Below are 13,390 nucleotides of genomic sequence, written 5' to 3' on the forward strand. Positions count from 1 at the left end.
ACCCTGATATATATGTGTGTGTGTCTCTCTCTGCGTTAACTCTTCAGAATCAGACATCCCCAAAATTCTTTATTCGCACGTGGATGATAATGAAATTCAACAACGTAAGGAAAATGTAAGCAGCAAAGATGTGGAAGGTAACGAAGATGATAATGAAGATAATGAAAAAGAATTAGAGTTGTTGGTAAGTGTTGTGCATAATTCACTTAACGGTTTGATAATTTGAACCCATTTATTCCTCAAAGAAAGTTAGTTCTTCTCCAGCTTCAACAGTGCTGATACGTACACAGAGATCTGCCAATGCTATGCCAACATCAGAGCTTTGATTGCATCTTTAACATTGATTGGTGGTAAAAAGTGCTTTGATTCAGTCTATTCCATTATGTTCTGCTGCCCTTAATTCAATAACTTATCTCTTTTCTTCTTTTTATCACAGGCGATAAGGGACAATTTGAGAGCCCTAGAAGACTATTTCAAAGTCCTGTCTCTCTGGTCTCTCTGATCAGTGTACACATGTATACAATTTTTGTTCAGTAGACTTCCTTTGTTCTACATGTAGGCTGCCTCACACAGACTATGACTGGATGTAGATGGCTGTTTGCCCTGCAGTGGCTGCTTGTAAGCTCACCACAGAGCAACAGCAATGATGTGGGGAGTCAGTTATCTTGGCATCCGGCCAATGGGTAAGGTGAATCATGCTGTACCCCACATCCCTGGTATGACAACTTCCTCTTTTCTTCCTGCTTATGAACCTCTTTAAGACCAATATTTGTGCACATCTTGGTCATGAATCTCACCTGCCAGCTATAAAATATACATTCCCAGCACCTCTGATTCATATCAATTCCCTTCTAAACGACAAGCATTTAACCTGTGTGGGTCATCCAAAAAAGGCTGCCTTGCATTTTGTGGGAAGGAATGACAGCAAGTCTGGAGCTCATATCGCTTGTGTGCACATAGCTAAATAAGTATGGAATATAATACTGTTTGTTTGAGAACACAGGAAAGCTGAAACCCACAACAGGACTTGCAGCCCTTTTGGACAGTGAGCAAGAAAATGATTTTTTCACATATAAGCATGAAGACTCCCTTTCTCTAACTTTAGGGTAGTTAAGAGTTGTCATCCAATGCAGGAGCATTCATGGTCGGAAAATCAGCATCTTTGTAATTTTTTTTTAACTTTTTTTTTTTAACAAAAAGACAGAAATAAGAAGCTGGGGTGGGGGAAATCATAGGATACTCTTAGCATTCCCTGAGACAATGAATACACTAAAATTTAACAGTTTTTAACAAGAAGGGAAAATCAAAGTGATCATCTGTACAATAAATGAGGAGTGTATATGTATGTCATTCAGATTTTAATTTACCTTATGTGCTGCGTAATGAATTAAACAATGGAGGCCTATAATAAATGGAAATGCAACCAAATCTTTGAAACCCATAGGCAATTGCTCACAAGACAGCTCGGCAGTTGACAAGTAACATGAGCCTTATGTGAGAAGAAGGGAAAATCGTAAGATTTGCATATAATTATTGAGATCATGCAAATGTCAGTTATGAGGAGGGAGAGAGAGGAGGGGAAAAACCCAGGCATCTCACTATTAAATCCTGACAGTTGGCATCACTGAAGAGCTCAGATACATTTGAGCGCCAGTTGGCAGAGGGTCATTAAAACAGAATTTGCAGAAACATTAGTTCCTTCACTTTTCTTTGAGTGACGTTTTACTATTAATAGTTTGCAGAGGCTTTGCAGAAAACATATTAATAAGAGTCACTGTAATGGGGGTATCTGCAGCAAGTGTAAATGTAATAAGGTGGCCCCCAAGAAGCTATCCTCTAATTGATTGGTATGAAACCATCAGCCTGAGTATTCGAAAGCAAGGAGAGAATGCCATGACAAGGAAATGCTGTTGAATTGTATAATGCAATATTTGGAGGAGAGAGAGAGAGAGAGAGAGAGAGAGAGAGAGAGAGAGAGAGGGAAGAAACTTACTCGTTCCTGGCCTTTCCTTCACTAACTCCTTTTACACTTTCTGGAACTCTCAAAACATTCCGGTATGCAGCCTGTAAAATGGGTGCTGAGAGGAATGAAGAAAAGGGAACCCTTGGAGTATTTGTCAGTGTGCAAATGTATCTTTATTTTACCGGACAATACCATTCATTCTCTAGCTTTGATATGCAGTGTCAATGCAGTCAGTTTAAAATAAAACATGCCTGGGAGGGAATGTGCTCTGTGAATGAATTAGCTTCTCTTGTAGAGAATATTCTCTTTTGGATTCATTTGTCTGAAATGGACTTGCAGCTTACTGAGCTCATGAATAAAGAGGGTGGGGAGATGGGGGCGGGGGTGGAAGCGAGAAAGAGAGGGGACTCAGGGCTATTTCATTTCTTGCTTTTACACAACCTTCTAACACCCTTTATTTTAAAGAGGACACGCAACATAAAATCTGTAACTGATTTGTTTTCTCCAAATCCGTCTTACTGAATACAAAACTTTCCTGATTAAATCCTTCCTCTTATATATCTAAGTTTATGTGTATGCACACATGCATTCTGATCATTTTTTTCTTATTCTGTTCTTTCAGCTAAGTCAGCACTTCACTAGAGCCAAGGATGAAAGGAAGTTATACACAACCGAGCCAGTTAGATTTCCAAATGAACCAAAAGAACTGGGGGGCAAGATGGACTCTGGCTTGCTTAGGCAGCCTCTGGCGATAAGTTCATCTGAACGTGTTTTACAAGACAAAGGTCTGCTCAATAACCAAACATCTTCCACAGGAAATGATTTTTGTATGTTACCCCCAGAAAAATTGACTGCACTGGACTCGGTAAACAATAGGGCCCAGTCTTCGGAAAGCTTTAGTACCATTGAAACCCTTTCATCACTGGAGCACTGGTCTGGAACGAAAGAAAAAGAGACCGACCGTTTTACAGATGTTATCTCAAGTAAACATGGGGTGTGTCCTGCAGATGTTCAAAAGCATGAATCTGAAGATGCCTCAGGAAGCAAAACAATGGAGAGTTTGTTAATCAGAGAGGATAATTATGATCACCACAGAAAGGCATGGGAAACAAGGCCCAAAATAGTTCCCTTAGAGTATGATGAAGCCATTGAGTTAAAAGAGGAAGTACTGGAAAGAGTGGATGACAAGGTCAAGCCATTTCTTGGGCAACATATGCAAGAAACATCTTCCCAAACTCTTGAATCAGTTTTGGAAAACATTGACAAAAAGGAATTCAAAATTGAGAGATATGGGAACAAAAAAGTGCATTTAAGAGGAGAATTTAATACCAATACCTTAGCTGAAGCTAATGTCACACCAAGGTCTTTCACAAGTTCGCATACCAAAGATGACATTGTAGAAGAAAAATATAAGTCTGAGTATAATCTTGATAAGGTGAAAGAAATAAAGTTGAGCATTTTAGAGCAATCTTCAGAAGAGGCACAAGCATGCCCCACCAACAGGCATGGAAAAGATTCCACTGAAATACAGAATCAACAACCATTGTTGTTCACACCAAGTAACAATGAAGGCAGTGCAATAGAGAAGTTTTCTCAAAGAGAAATGATGAGTCCTGGTGTGTTAGATGTAGCAAAAGATGAGGAATTACATGAATCCATAGATATATCATGGCTAAATGCTGGAGAAATCTCAGGCAAAAGAAATAAGCAGGAAAGCACAACTTCTGTTGTAGGTGAATTAAGTCAAAATTTAAAGGGAGCAGAGAGTAGTTACTCAGAAGACATTCAGACTACAAGTGGGATTTGCTTGAGCTACCCAAATTTGGTACAGGCAACTGATGAAAGTATATCCACGTATTCTGCATCAACAAATGTAGAAGATGTGTTTGATGCTGGAGGAAATTTAGAAGAAGGGAAGCACAGTCAGGGCTATGACCTAGCAAACAGAAAGATGTTGCAGGCAGAGCTGTGCCAAAGTGATCCTGGCAGGTTTACTGATGATGATCAGAGCAGCAGGGTCACATGGGGGGATCAAAGTTGGAGAGGCTTAGGAAGTCAATTGGCAGAAAAAGAAAGCGAAGCCAATGAAGGAGTGCAGGTGGAAGAGCTAACAGGTGGCGAAGCTATGTGGGGAATTAAAGACGATACAAGATGTTTGGATGTAACTCCCACAGATGAATTGTTTACCTGCCAAGACCCGGTGAGATATGAAGAGTCTTATGTAGTGGAGCATGATAGTATAAGGGAAGCAGAGGCAGTTACAGCCTCTTATATAATTAAAATGACATCAGAAAGCACTCCAGAAAAAATGTCTGCTGGTGAAAAAGCAGTAATTGTTAAGCTACCTCAAGAGACTGCACTAAGTGACAGGTCCACAGAGGAAAAGGAAACAGTGTTTGATATACATGAAGGGAGAAGTGATGGTTCACATTATCCTCTTTGTCAATGCAATACAGTGGGTGTATTATATGACACCAAATTTGAAGAGGAATCAGTTTCAGATATTTATAATGCACGCATACATGAAACGGTGCGCGGAGAAATGATGTCAGTACGCAGTGCAAGCGAAAAGCTTGGTGGAGCAGAACATAGCACTGGGAATGATTCACCACCAGATGAAATATTATGGACTTCTGCTGCAGAAGGAAAAGCCATTTCAGAGCAGGATTTATATCCTGAAACATCTCCGAAAGCTTTGCAGGGCCTACCGCAAGGCCTATGCAACAAAGAGGCTGAAGAGGCAAGTGTCTGGAGAATGCTTCCTCACGACAGTGCTAAAGCAGAAAGCAAAATTTCCCCTTCTGAGGTCATTGTTGCTGGCAGCTATTGCGAAAGTTCATCTGTGACATCTTCGGAAGAGTCCAGGGGAGCTCTTCCTGCTGAGGGGGGGCAAGTGTTGCATCCAGACACAGAAGCCTCAGTCGATATTGCAGCTGACTCAGAATGTGGCTTCACCCCAACTGGTGAAACAGCTCCCATGATTCCAAATATTTATTTGGAGACTGAACTCCAAGAACTTCCTGAGAGTTCAGCAGTGCTGCCTTCTAGTGAGAAAGGAGAAAGTAGCACAGGTCTGTTTCCCCATCAGCCAGAGCTCAAACAGGAGAAGCTATTAGGGCCAACCATTTTAATTAGTGAACCCCTAGAAGAAAGAGAAGAGAGAATCTCAGAGTCTGAAGGTTTGATAACTGAAGAAACATTGAACACTGACCACCAGTCTGTTTTTGGTCACACAGCAATTTCTGGCCAGCAAAGTGAAGTTTATAGCTTACCATCTGAGTGTCTCGTTTTAAAGCACATTGGTTACAAAATACTTTATTTCCTCTTGTTCGTTGTGTTTTGCGTCACTTTGTACCACTATGATTTAATTGTTTGCTTTGCACTCTACTTCTTTTCATTGTATTGGCTATACTGTGAGGGCAGGAGGGACGAGGAATCGGTCAAAAAAGAGTAGTATAAAGCTTCCAAATGTCTACATGAAGCACTTAACATTTAATATCAGTATATCCCAAAGCACAGTCATGTCCACACAGAACCAACTCAAGATCCCCTCCCCTTCCCTTGAAACAATGCTTAAAGGAATGAACATGGAGTTTGCTCCCTCATATAAGTAATTATTTTGCATAGGACCATTAAGTTTGGATCATTAAATACCTATATGAACATGAGTTCTGAAGCACATCAAGTTGAAATTAAATACAGCTGCTGCTCCTTTTCTGGTTAGGAAGATGTGAAGCTTGAGCCTCTTCAGAGTCTCTTACAATTTTATCGCACTCATTTGTTTTGTAGTAAAGCTTTATTTTCTTTCTGAAAGGCTTTTAAAAAATTGGTTTTATATAGCAAGCAAGTAAAGAGGGAGTGGCATTATTACTAACACAGTAATAGGGCATGTCCACTTAGGAGTTTCCTGTATTTTATACTTATGCACTAAAATTGAAGGATGAGAAGTAGGCCCCACAAAATAAGGTATTGTGTGGCCAGGGAATTTTGCACACCATTCCTCAGTGTGGACTATATCACCTCCATTCATCCCACGATTTTCCTGTTTTGCTGGGTGAACAGATGGGAAAACCAAAGCTGCAGTATTGTTTGCAGGGATCTGATGCACCGAGTTGGAGCCCTTCTCTTCCTCCTCTTTCAAACTATGCAATGTGGACATGCCCTTAATATATTAATACTGACCATAGGCACAATCCACTGGGATGTCACTCTGCATGCACCGCTGAAATTGATAGGAGTTGTGCAAGAGTGCAAGGAATGTGCCCCATATGCATTTAATGATGTACAACTAGAATTAGCAAGCATATTTTGGGAGAAAAACTCAACTTTATGGGTTAAGTGGAGCCATCACCAGACATTGCCAATCAGAATTAAGGAAACATATGAGGAGGGTCATGCGGTCAAGTATGCCAGCTCTGTCCTTTGTCACCATTCTCATCTCCCTCCAAATTGAGGAGGTCAGTCTTCTGAAGCAGAGCCTTCTGCCCCCATGAAGGCTCACGTGTGCTTTAGAACCCTGATTTTCTAACGTTCTAAAGAACATAGAAAGATTCCATGAGTACAAGAGATCCCCCACTTCAGAAGATTGTCCTGTACACTCTGGAGGGTGACAGAAATAGTGACAAGTGGGGGGCAGAGATACCCCCAGCTCTGATGTTAACTTAATACTTCTTGATAATGCCTGAAGAAGGCATAGGTGGCTGCTGTTGTTTTTTCCCCAATGTGATGATATTAATTAATAAATGTCTGCACAGTTACAACTCTAGACTCCAGTGCAATTGTGATGTAACTTTGTATGTGTAAAAAAAAAAGTGCTATGCAGAAAAAGCAGGCTCTTGTTCACACCACAGAGCTGATATGGACTGATGTAGACTGAAGGATACAAATTAAAGCTTGGTTGTCTTTAGATATTGTTTTTATATATATATATACATACTTTTTGTAAATGAAGACTGTGTAACGCAAGGGAAGAATTTCACTTAATTTTAGCATTATTCCAGTTGGACTTTCTGAATGATGTTGTTTAAACCATGTTGCTTTAGAAAGGCAGTCCCAACAAGTGTTGAATAATAGTAATAATAAACAAATTTTGAATGGTTGGATTGTGTGTGGATTACTTTGGAACCCCGCAAGATAATAATGAGTCCTAAGCCTTCTTCTGCGGGGACGACATGGTAGAGTGTCATCAATGTGGTTGGACTCTGATTCCCATTATCCTTGATCATTGGCTATGCTGGCTGGGGCTGATGGGAGCTGTAGTCCAATGAACATTACTTGGACTGTTAATGGTTCTAATAAGGTTTTTTTTTTTTTTGTTTAAAAAAGGGAAATAACCCACAATTTGAGTGATAAGCAAAACTATCTGCTGCATTCATTCAGTTACTCGCTGAGAGAGAACATATTTTCAGAAGTACATTTCAAATGTATGCCCAAAACATAAAAAACCCCTTCTACATGACAATTTATTGTCTGGGAATGTGAGAACCCTGGGAGTGGTATTCTATTTCCAAACATCTCCAGTTCCTGCTGTATTTTCTATTGCTGCAGGGTTGATGCTATAAAAGTTTGGATCAGTTGGTAAGCCTTGGTTTTGTGAAAATTATGGAAATGATAATAAAGAAAGAATAAATGAAAATCAGTTGCTTTGGTCAATATATTTCCCCTAAGCATCCATATTGGGCCAATCTTGAAAGGAAATTCTTTCTTTCTTTCTTTTTGTGGGAAGACAGGTAGATTTACCTTCTCTTGCCACAATGGTTTCCATCAGTTGACAGACTCCAGACTCCATAACTGGTAACTTTGAAACCCTTTTAAAGTAATATCCAGCATTTCCTCATATCCCTATCTTCACATGTGTGGAGCTGTGCACCGCAGAAGAATTCTATGGCTCCACTCCCCACACCCTGAGCAATATACTTACATATCCATGCCTTGACATTTGTATACTTGTTTTCTTAAATGATCAAACTGTTTCACGCAGATTTTCTCGGTAGAGCACATTATCCCCATTTCACAGACGAGGGAGGGTATGCTGAGGCTGATTGTACCTTGCCACCTTGTGCATTTAGAGTAATCTGAGGTTTCAGTTAGAGACTGGGAGTTTATGTGATTAACCACTGCATTACCTTTTCTCAGTTTATCCTTTATATTAAAATGGGAAATGAAAAGTTGTGGATCCAACATGGTGGTCAAAAGGTTGACAGCTTGGTTACGTAGATTCTTATCTAGTTGTTTGACTTTTAAAATATGTAAAACGCACTGGGACCTGCAGATAAATATTTCTATATATTTCCATGGCTGCTGAAGTGAATCAAATATATATCTGAATAATCTGTACTTGAATAATCAGACAAATGGGTAGTGGGCAGGGGAGCGATAAAATGAATTAAATAAATATCTAAATTTCAGATAAAATATCTGCCACAAAAAAGTAATGAAATAAAATACATATTCTACATATTTATGCAAGAGACAGAATTGTACTTCTCTTTTTACTGACAATGACAAAACTAAATAACTTTCAGGTTGTTGTGTTCTATTTATTTCTTCTAAAATATTTTTCATTGCCTTCTTTTACCTCATCAGCTATTGTCCAGAACAATTTTATTAACATGTTAAATATGTAAGCATACGTTTTTCATTTCCAACCATCATTGCCCACCTTTGAAGCTAAAGGGGTAGCTTTTTCAAAAAAAACACACCCTACAATATAAAAAATATACAAATGATATATAAAAATATAAATACATATATTTATCTCTATGAATTTCCAAGAGTTGCAGGCCTCAACTAATCATCTTTATATATATATTTTTAAGCATGTGCAATTTTCAACATTCGCAAACTATTTGGTATCTATGGAAGAGCTGGATATAGAACTTTAAAACACATAAATAATGTCAAACCCCAAGAGTCTCATCTGAAGAGATGCTGATGGAGAGGGGAACACATCCTGTTTTCTGCAGAGAGCAGGAAGGAGTTGCATGGAACAACCAGCATGTGAATATGTGCTGCAAGCCAAATTTAGGGAAGGCCACCGCTTTCTCCTCTTCATGTGATAGATAGCTCATAACTACCATGCCATTTCTGGGCTGCAGCTCTGACCTTTTGCTTTAAATCACATGTCGAAATGCACCGTAAACCCCCCAGAATAGCACGGCACTGTTTCACTAATTTGATAATGTGCAAGGTGTCATGGAAAAGCAGTGTTTAGACAAAACGGTTCGTTAATTTAGAATTGTCAAACATCATAAGGTGCAGAGTGCAAGAAATTCAACACTAGCAAATCCCACCATGACATTTTAGATTAGATGATGTGGTCGGACAACCACCTGCAGCTGTACGTCAAGTCTTAGTGCAGGCATATGGCTTGCAAAGCAAATAGAGTTGCCCATGATTTTCTATGGTGGAATATATAGCCAGGAATGGAGGATTCTGTCAGTTTTGGTTTCTCTCACTTTTCCCATCTTAAATTCAGTTCACTATATTTCCTCATCAATTTGCAATTTTTAAAAAGTCTGTATGAAAATTCAGTGGCATTCGAGTGCACATTTCTCCCAATATACCATTCTTTTCTATGCAGTTTTGCCTAATATGCCATTTTTTTGCAAGTATTCCCCCCTAATATAATGCATTTTTAATGCAATCTTCACCAATATATGCACTTTTATCCACACTTCCCCGATATATACTTTTTTGAAACTTTGGGTTCATGTTCATCAACTGCCTTCAGCTATTCATCACAGAAAAGACTCGATACAAGGCCATCTTCAAACCTGGCAGTCATAACAATATTCTTATACATGACAATTTGGCACCGTTTGGATCGGTACCCAAAGAAGCAAGAAACAATAGCACAACAGGAGCTAAGCTTTGAGGTTCTCTTCTTCGGGACATGATGCAATGGTGTTTAGAGGCAGGGGATCGCGTTACAATGACGTCTTCTAATGGCAAGGTGTGCTCTCTGTCTAGAACAAATAAACATGCATCCTGTTTCACTCTTTCCTGTGTCACCTCTTATTGCCTCCCATAGGAGCACAGCTGCCTTACACTGAAACAGACCATTGGTGGTCCATCTAGCTCAGTATTGGCTATATTGGCAGTGGCTCTCCAGGGTTTCAGGAATACTAGTCCTACCTGGAGATGCTGGGGATTGAAATGGGGACCTTCTTCATACAAAGTAGATGCTCTAACATCTACTGGTGCTTATAATATTGCTTACAATATGGAGAACAAGAACATCTTCAGTTAAAGGAGACATCACAGAGAAATCATGTAATGTCTGTCTTCTTGTCAGGGGCTGGACTGAGGATGAATGGTGGGGACCACCCCCCGTCTTCTCCTGAACCTTCCTGAGAACAGGAGAACAGTATAGATTTACATCAGCGGTTTGCAGAAGGGCATAGTTCAGAGGCTGCAGAGGGCAGAAGTTGGGAAATATTGGAAAAGGATCAGCAGGAAGAAGAAGCAGCACCAGGGGAGAGACAGCTGACAGACTCAGTGTCCTTGGAAAGCATTCCTGACCCCCCCCTTCTCCCCAGGACCAGATGGCCATTGAGGGTAGTAGAACAGAGAGCACAGCGGCAGAAGGCTCAGATTAGCTGATGCAGGACTGATGTAGATTAAGGGAGACGAATGGGGGGTGGGACTTTACTTGGAGCAACACCATCATTGCATAGAGACTACATCCCTTTGTCTTCCTCTGTGAATACTGAATAAATTACGTAGTAAGGACTCTTAGTGTTATCTGCTTTTTTAGGAGGGCTGTGACTGGTGGAGGGATAGTATTCCCTGAGCCTTGACACCTGTGTATAACCACCTTGATGCCAGTGTGCCACATCCAACCTGAATCACTGCAAGTTTGTTTCACAGCTCCCTCTGATAATGTAACACTCTGCGGTCCATATTCAATGTTATGCAAATGTAAGCCATCTCCCATAATGGAGATCTGCCAACCCTCCTCCTACCGCAATTCACTGTCCCATTTGAAAAGCCTCTCCTGAGTGTTGGGGATTGGGCATGGTGATGGCAGTAGGAAAGTTGGAATTCAGGGGGTGAGGCTGCCTTCTTGCTTGCTCACCCAACGCCTGTGCCGACTTTGATTCCAGGCAGCTCTGGACTATCAACAGAGCCCAAGCCACCAGTCTAGCATGTTTTGATCTTTGTTTTATACATTGCACATCAATACATCCACTCTCATTTCTTTTCGCATCATTATTGTTGGCAACTTTGAACTGCAAGAGACAAGAAGAGAATTAATTCTGAGATCTTAATTAGAAGAGAAAATTCCTCATGCCAAATGTTAAAACTAACAGTTGAATAAATCCTGCAATAATTTGTTCCAGGCTTGTAGACAGAATGCAATTTTTATTTTAATGTCTCCAGCTATTTCAGTTTTCATAAATTAATGTATCATCAATAACAATCTGCAATACACAAGTTTGCCTACAGCATTAGATCATTTAAAAATGATCTAGCAAAGAGATGTGGTATTCCCAGATGCTCAATGCAAAGTTATTAACTTTTGCTTTATTTCTTTCACACACTCAGTCACATTTATTCGCTCCAATCCATTTTAGTCAGCCAAAGCAAAGGAGTGAGCCAGATATGAAGAGATAACAGAACTATCCATCATTCACTTATTTATTTCATCATCAAAATCAATATATAGTCATTCAGAAGGACCAACTCTAACCTTCATCTTATTGTTCTTGATTTGCTTCTTTTTCAAAAGTTTCACTCTTCGATATAATCCCTGAAGCTGAAATACTTGTGGTGTATTTTTACACAGAGTGGATTGATCCAGGACCTCTGTTACCCCTGGGTTTTCTGGTGCCAATACAATGTCAAGTGTAATGAGTTGCTGTTGCTGGTGATGGTGATGGAAGGGGTGGAAAAACCGTGGCCCTTCAGACATTTTTGGACTCCAACTCCCATCAGCCCCAGCCAGAGTGGCCAGTGGTAAGGGATGATGGGAGTTGGAGGCTAATGCCATCTAGATTTTCCATCCATGTTCTTATCTAATCCCATGTCCTCAGACAGAAAATACTATATCTATAGCATCCCAGGCAGACAAAAATATCGACGACTCCCCTTGCACATCAATTTATCCAGTGCTGTGTTGCTTATAAGAAGTATCTCCTAATCTTTAACGATATATTTCCCTCTAATTTAAAACCAATGGACTTCATTCCGTTAGGTGAAGGCAGTTCTTTTTCTTCTTTCTGACATCCTATAGGTAAATATTTTAATGTGTCCCTTCTAATTTTTCTGTATGTCAAGCAAAACTGTTTCCCCCATATGACTGAATATCCTTGTTGCTTTCTTCAAAATCCTTCCTAACGTGCCAACATATTTTCTAAACTTACATTGCTTTGGGCTGATCATACAACTCCAGGTTTTACTGTTGCTGAACAGAGAGCATCAGTATAGTCTCTGCATCTTCACAGTCTCACCTCCATTGTGGAGGACCGACAGTTTGCACAGGTTTGTAGGTGACTTGGGTGGAGGGGCATGTGAGTGAGTCCAATACCATAGCATCCTCAGCCATTGTGTGCAAAATAAGTCATGCTCTGCCCCAACTCTGCTAAGTTTAATTTTGCATAATTAAAATGCAAAAAGTAAATACAGATGTACAGGTTAAATAGCAATATACATTGAAACAGTAGGCACAGCACTTTTTATCAAATACCATTAACCAAGTCATAAGGAAAGCCTGACTTAATGAGTTATAAAAGTTTCCATATGAACGCAATAATCATTTACAGTTCCTCTTGTTGCACAGTTCGTTTATCCCTAATGCACCTTTTCAAAAACTGCTATTCCTGTATAGTGATTTTTAAATGATTTTGACACAAGTTTGTCTATTCAGAAAACAGTGCCTTTGCTCTGAATTGACTTCATTTGACTCAGGGACATCATCACACGGCCAAAACTGATTGGCTGCGTAGCATCACAGTACTGTCCTATTTATTATAAGATCCTTCTTGACCAGAATCAATTTAGGAAGCATCACCCTCACTTTAAATTAACTTCATTTGACTCAGTGATGTCATCACAGGGCCAAATAGCATTGGTTAAGTAGCCTCATGAAGTCATTCCAGGCACTACCTAATTCTTGATTGGCTGGGGTCACCTGTTTGGCTAATCCATGTAGACCAGTGATGGCCAAACTTGGCCCTCCAGCTGTTTTGGGACTACAACTCCCATCATCCCTGGCTAACAGGACCAGTGGTCAGGGATGATGGGGGTTGTAGTCCCAAAACAGCTGGAGGGCCAAGTTTGGCCATCACTGATGTAGACGAAAACAAAGTAGAAGCAGTAATTTGAACAAACAGCACCCAAACTGAAGCAGATGGAGGATATACTAGCAGTGAACAGAACTCAGCTGAATGTCCCTTTGTTTACTTTTTGCACCAAAAATAGCAG

General features: G+C 40.0%; 1 protein-coding gene across 1 annotated transcript in view; it reads left to right on the forward strand.

Moving 5' to 3' along the window:
• Positions 1-7,062, forward strand: part of PPP1R3A (protein phosphatase 1 regulatory subunit 3A) — a 35,516-nt gene extending 28,454 nt beyond the window's left edge. The window contains exons 3-4 of the mRNA XM_083574391.1: positions 48-184; positions 2,586-7,062. Coding sequence (XP_083430517.1) covers positions 48-184; positions 2,586-5,417 — 2,969 coding nt within the window. The 3' untranslated portion in view covers positions 5,418-7,062. The remainder of the gene's footprint in view (positions 1-47; positions 185-2,585) is intronic.
• Positions 7,063-13,390: the final 6,328 nt, after the last annotated feature.

The sequence above is a fragment of the Podarcis filfolensis genome, assembly GCF_964270895.1.
Source record: "Podarcis filfolensis genome assembly, chromosome: 10".
NCBI classification, from domain to species: Eukaryota; Metazoa; Chordata; class Lepidosauria; order Squamata; family Lacertidae; genus Podarcis; species Podarcis filfolensis.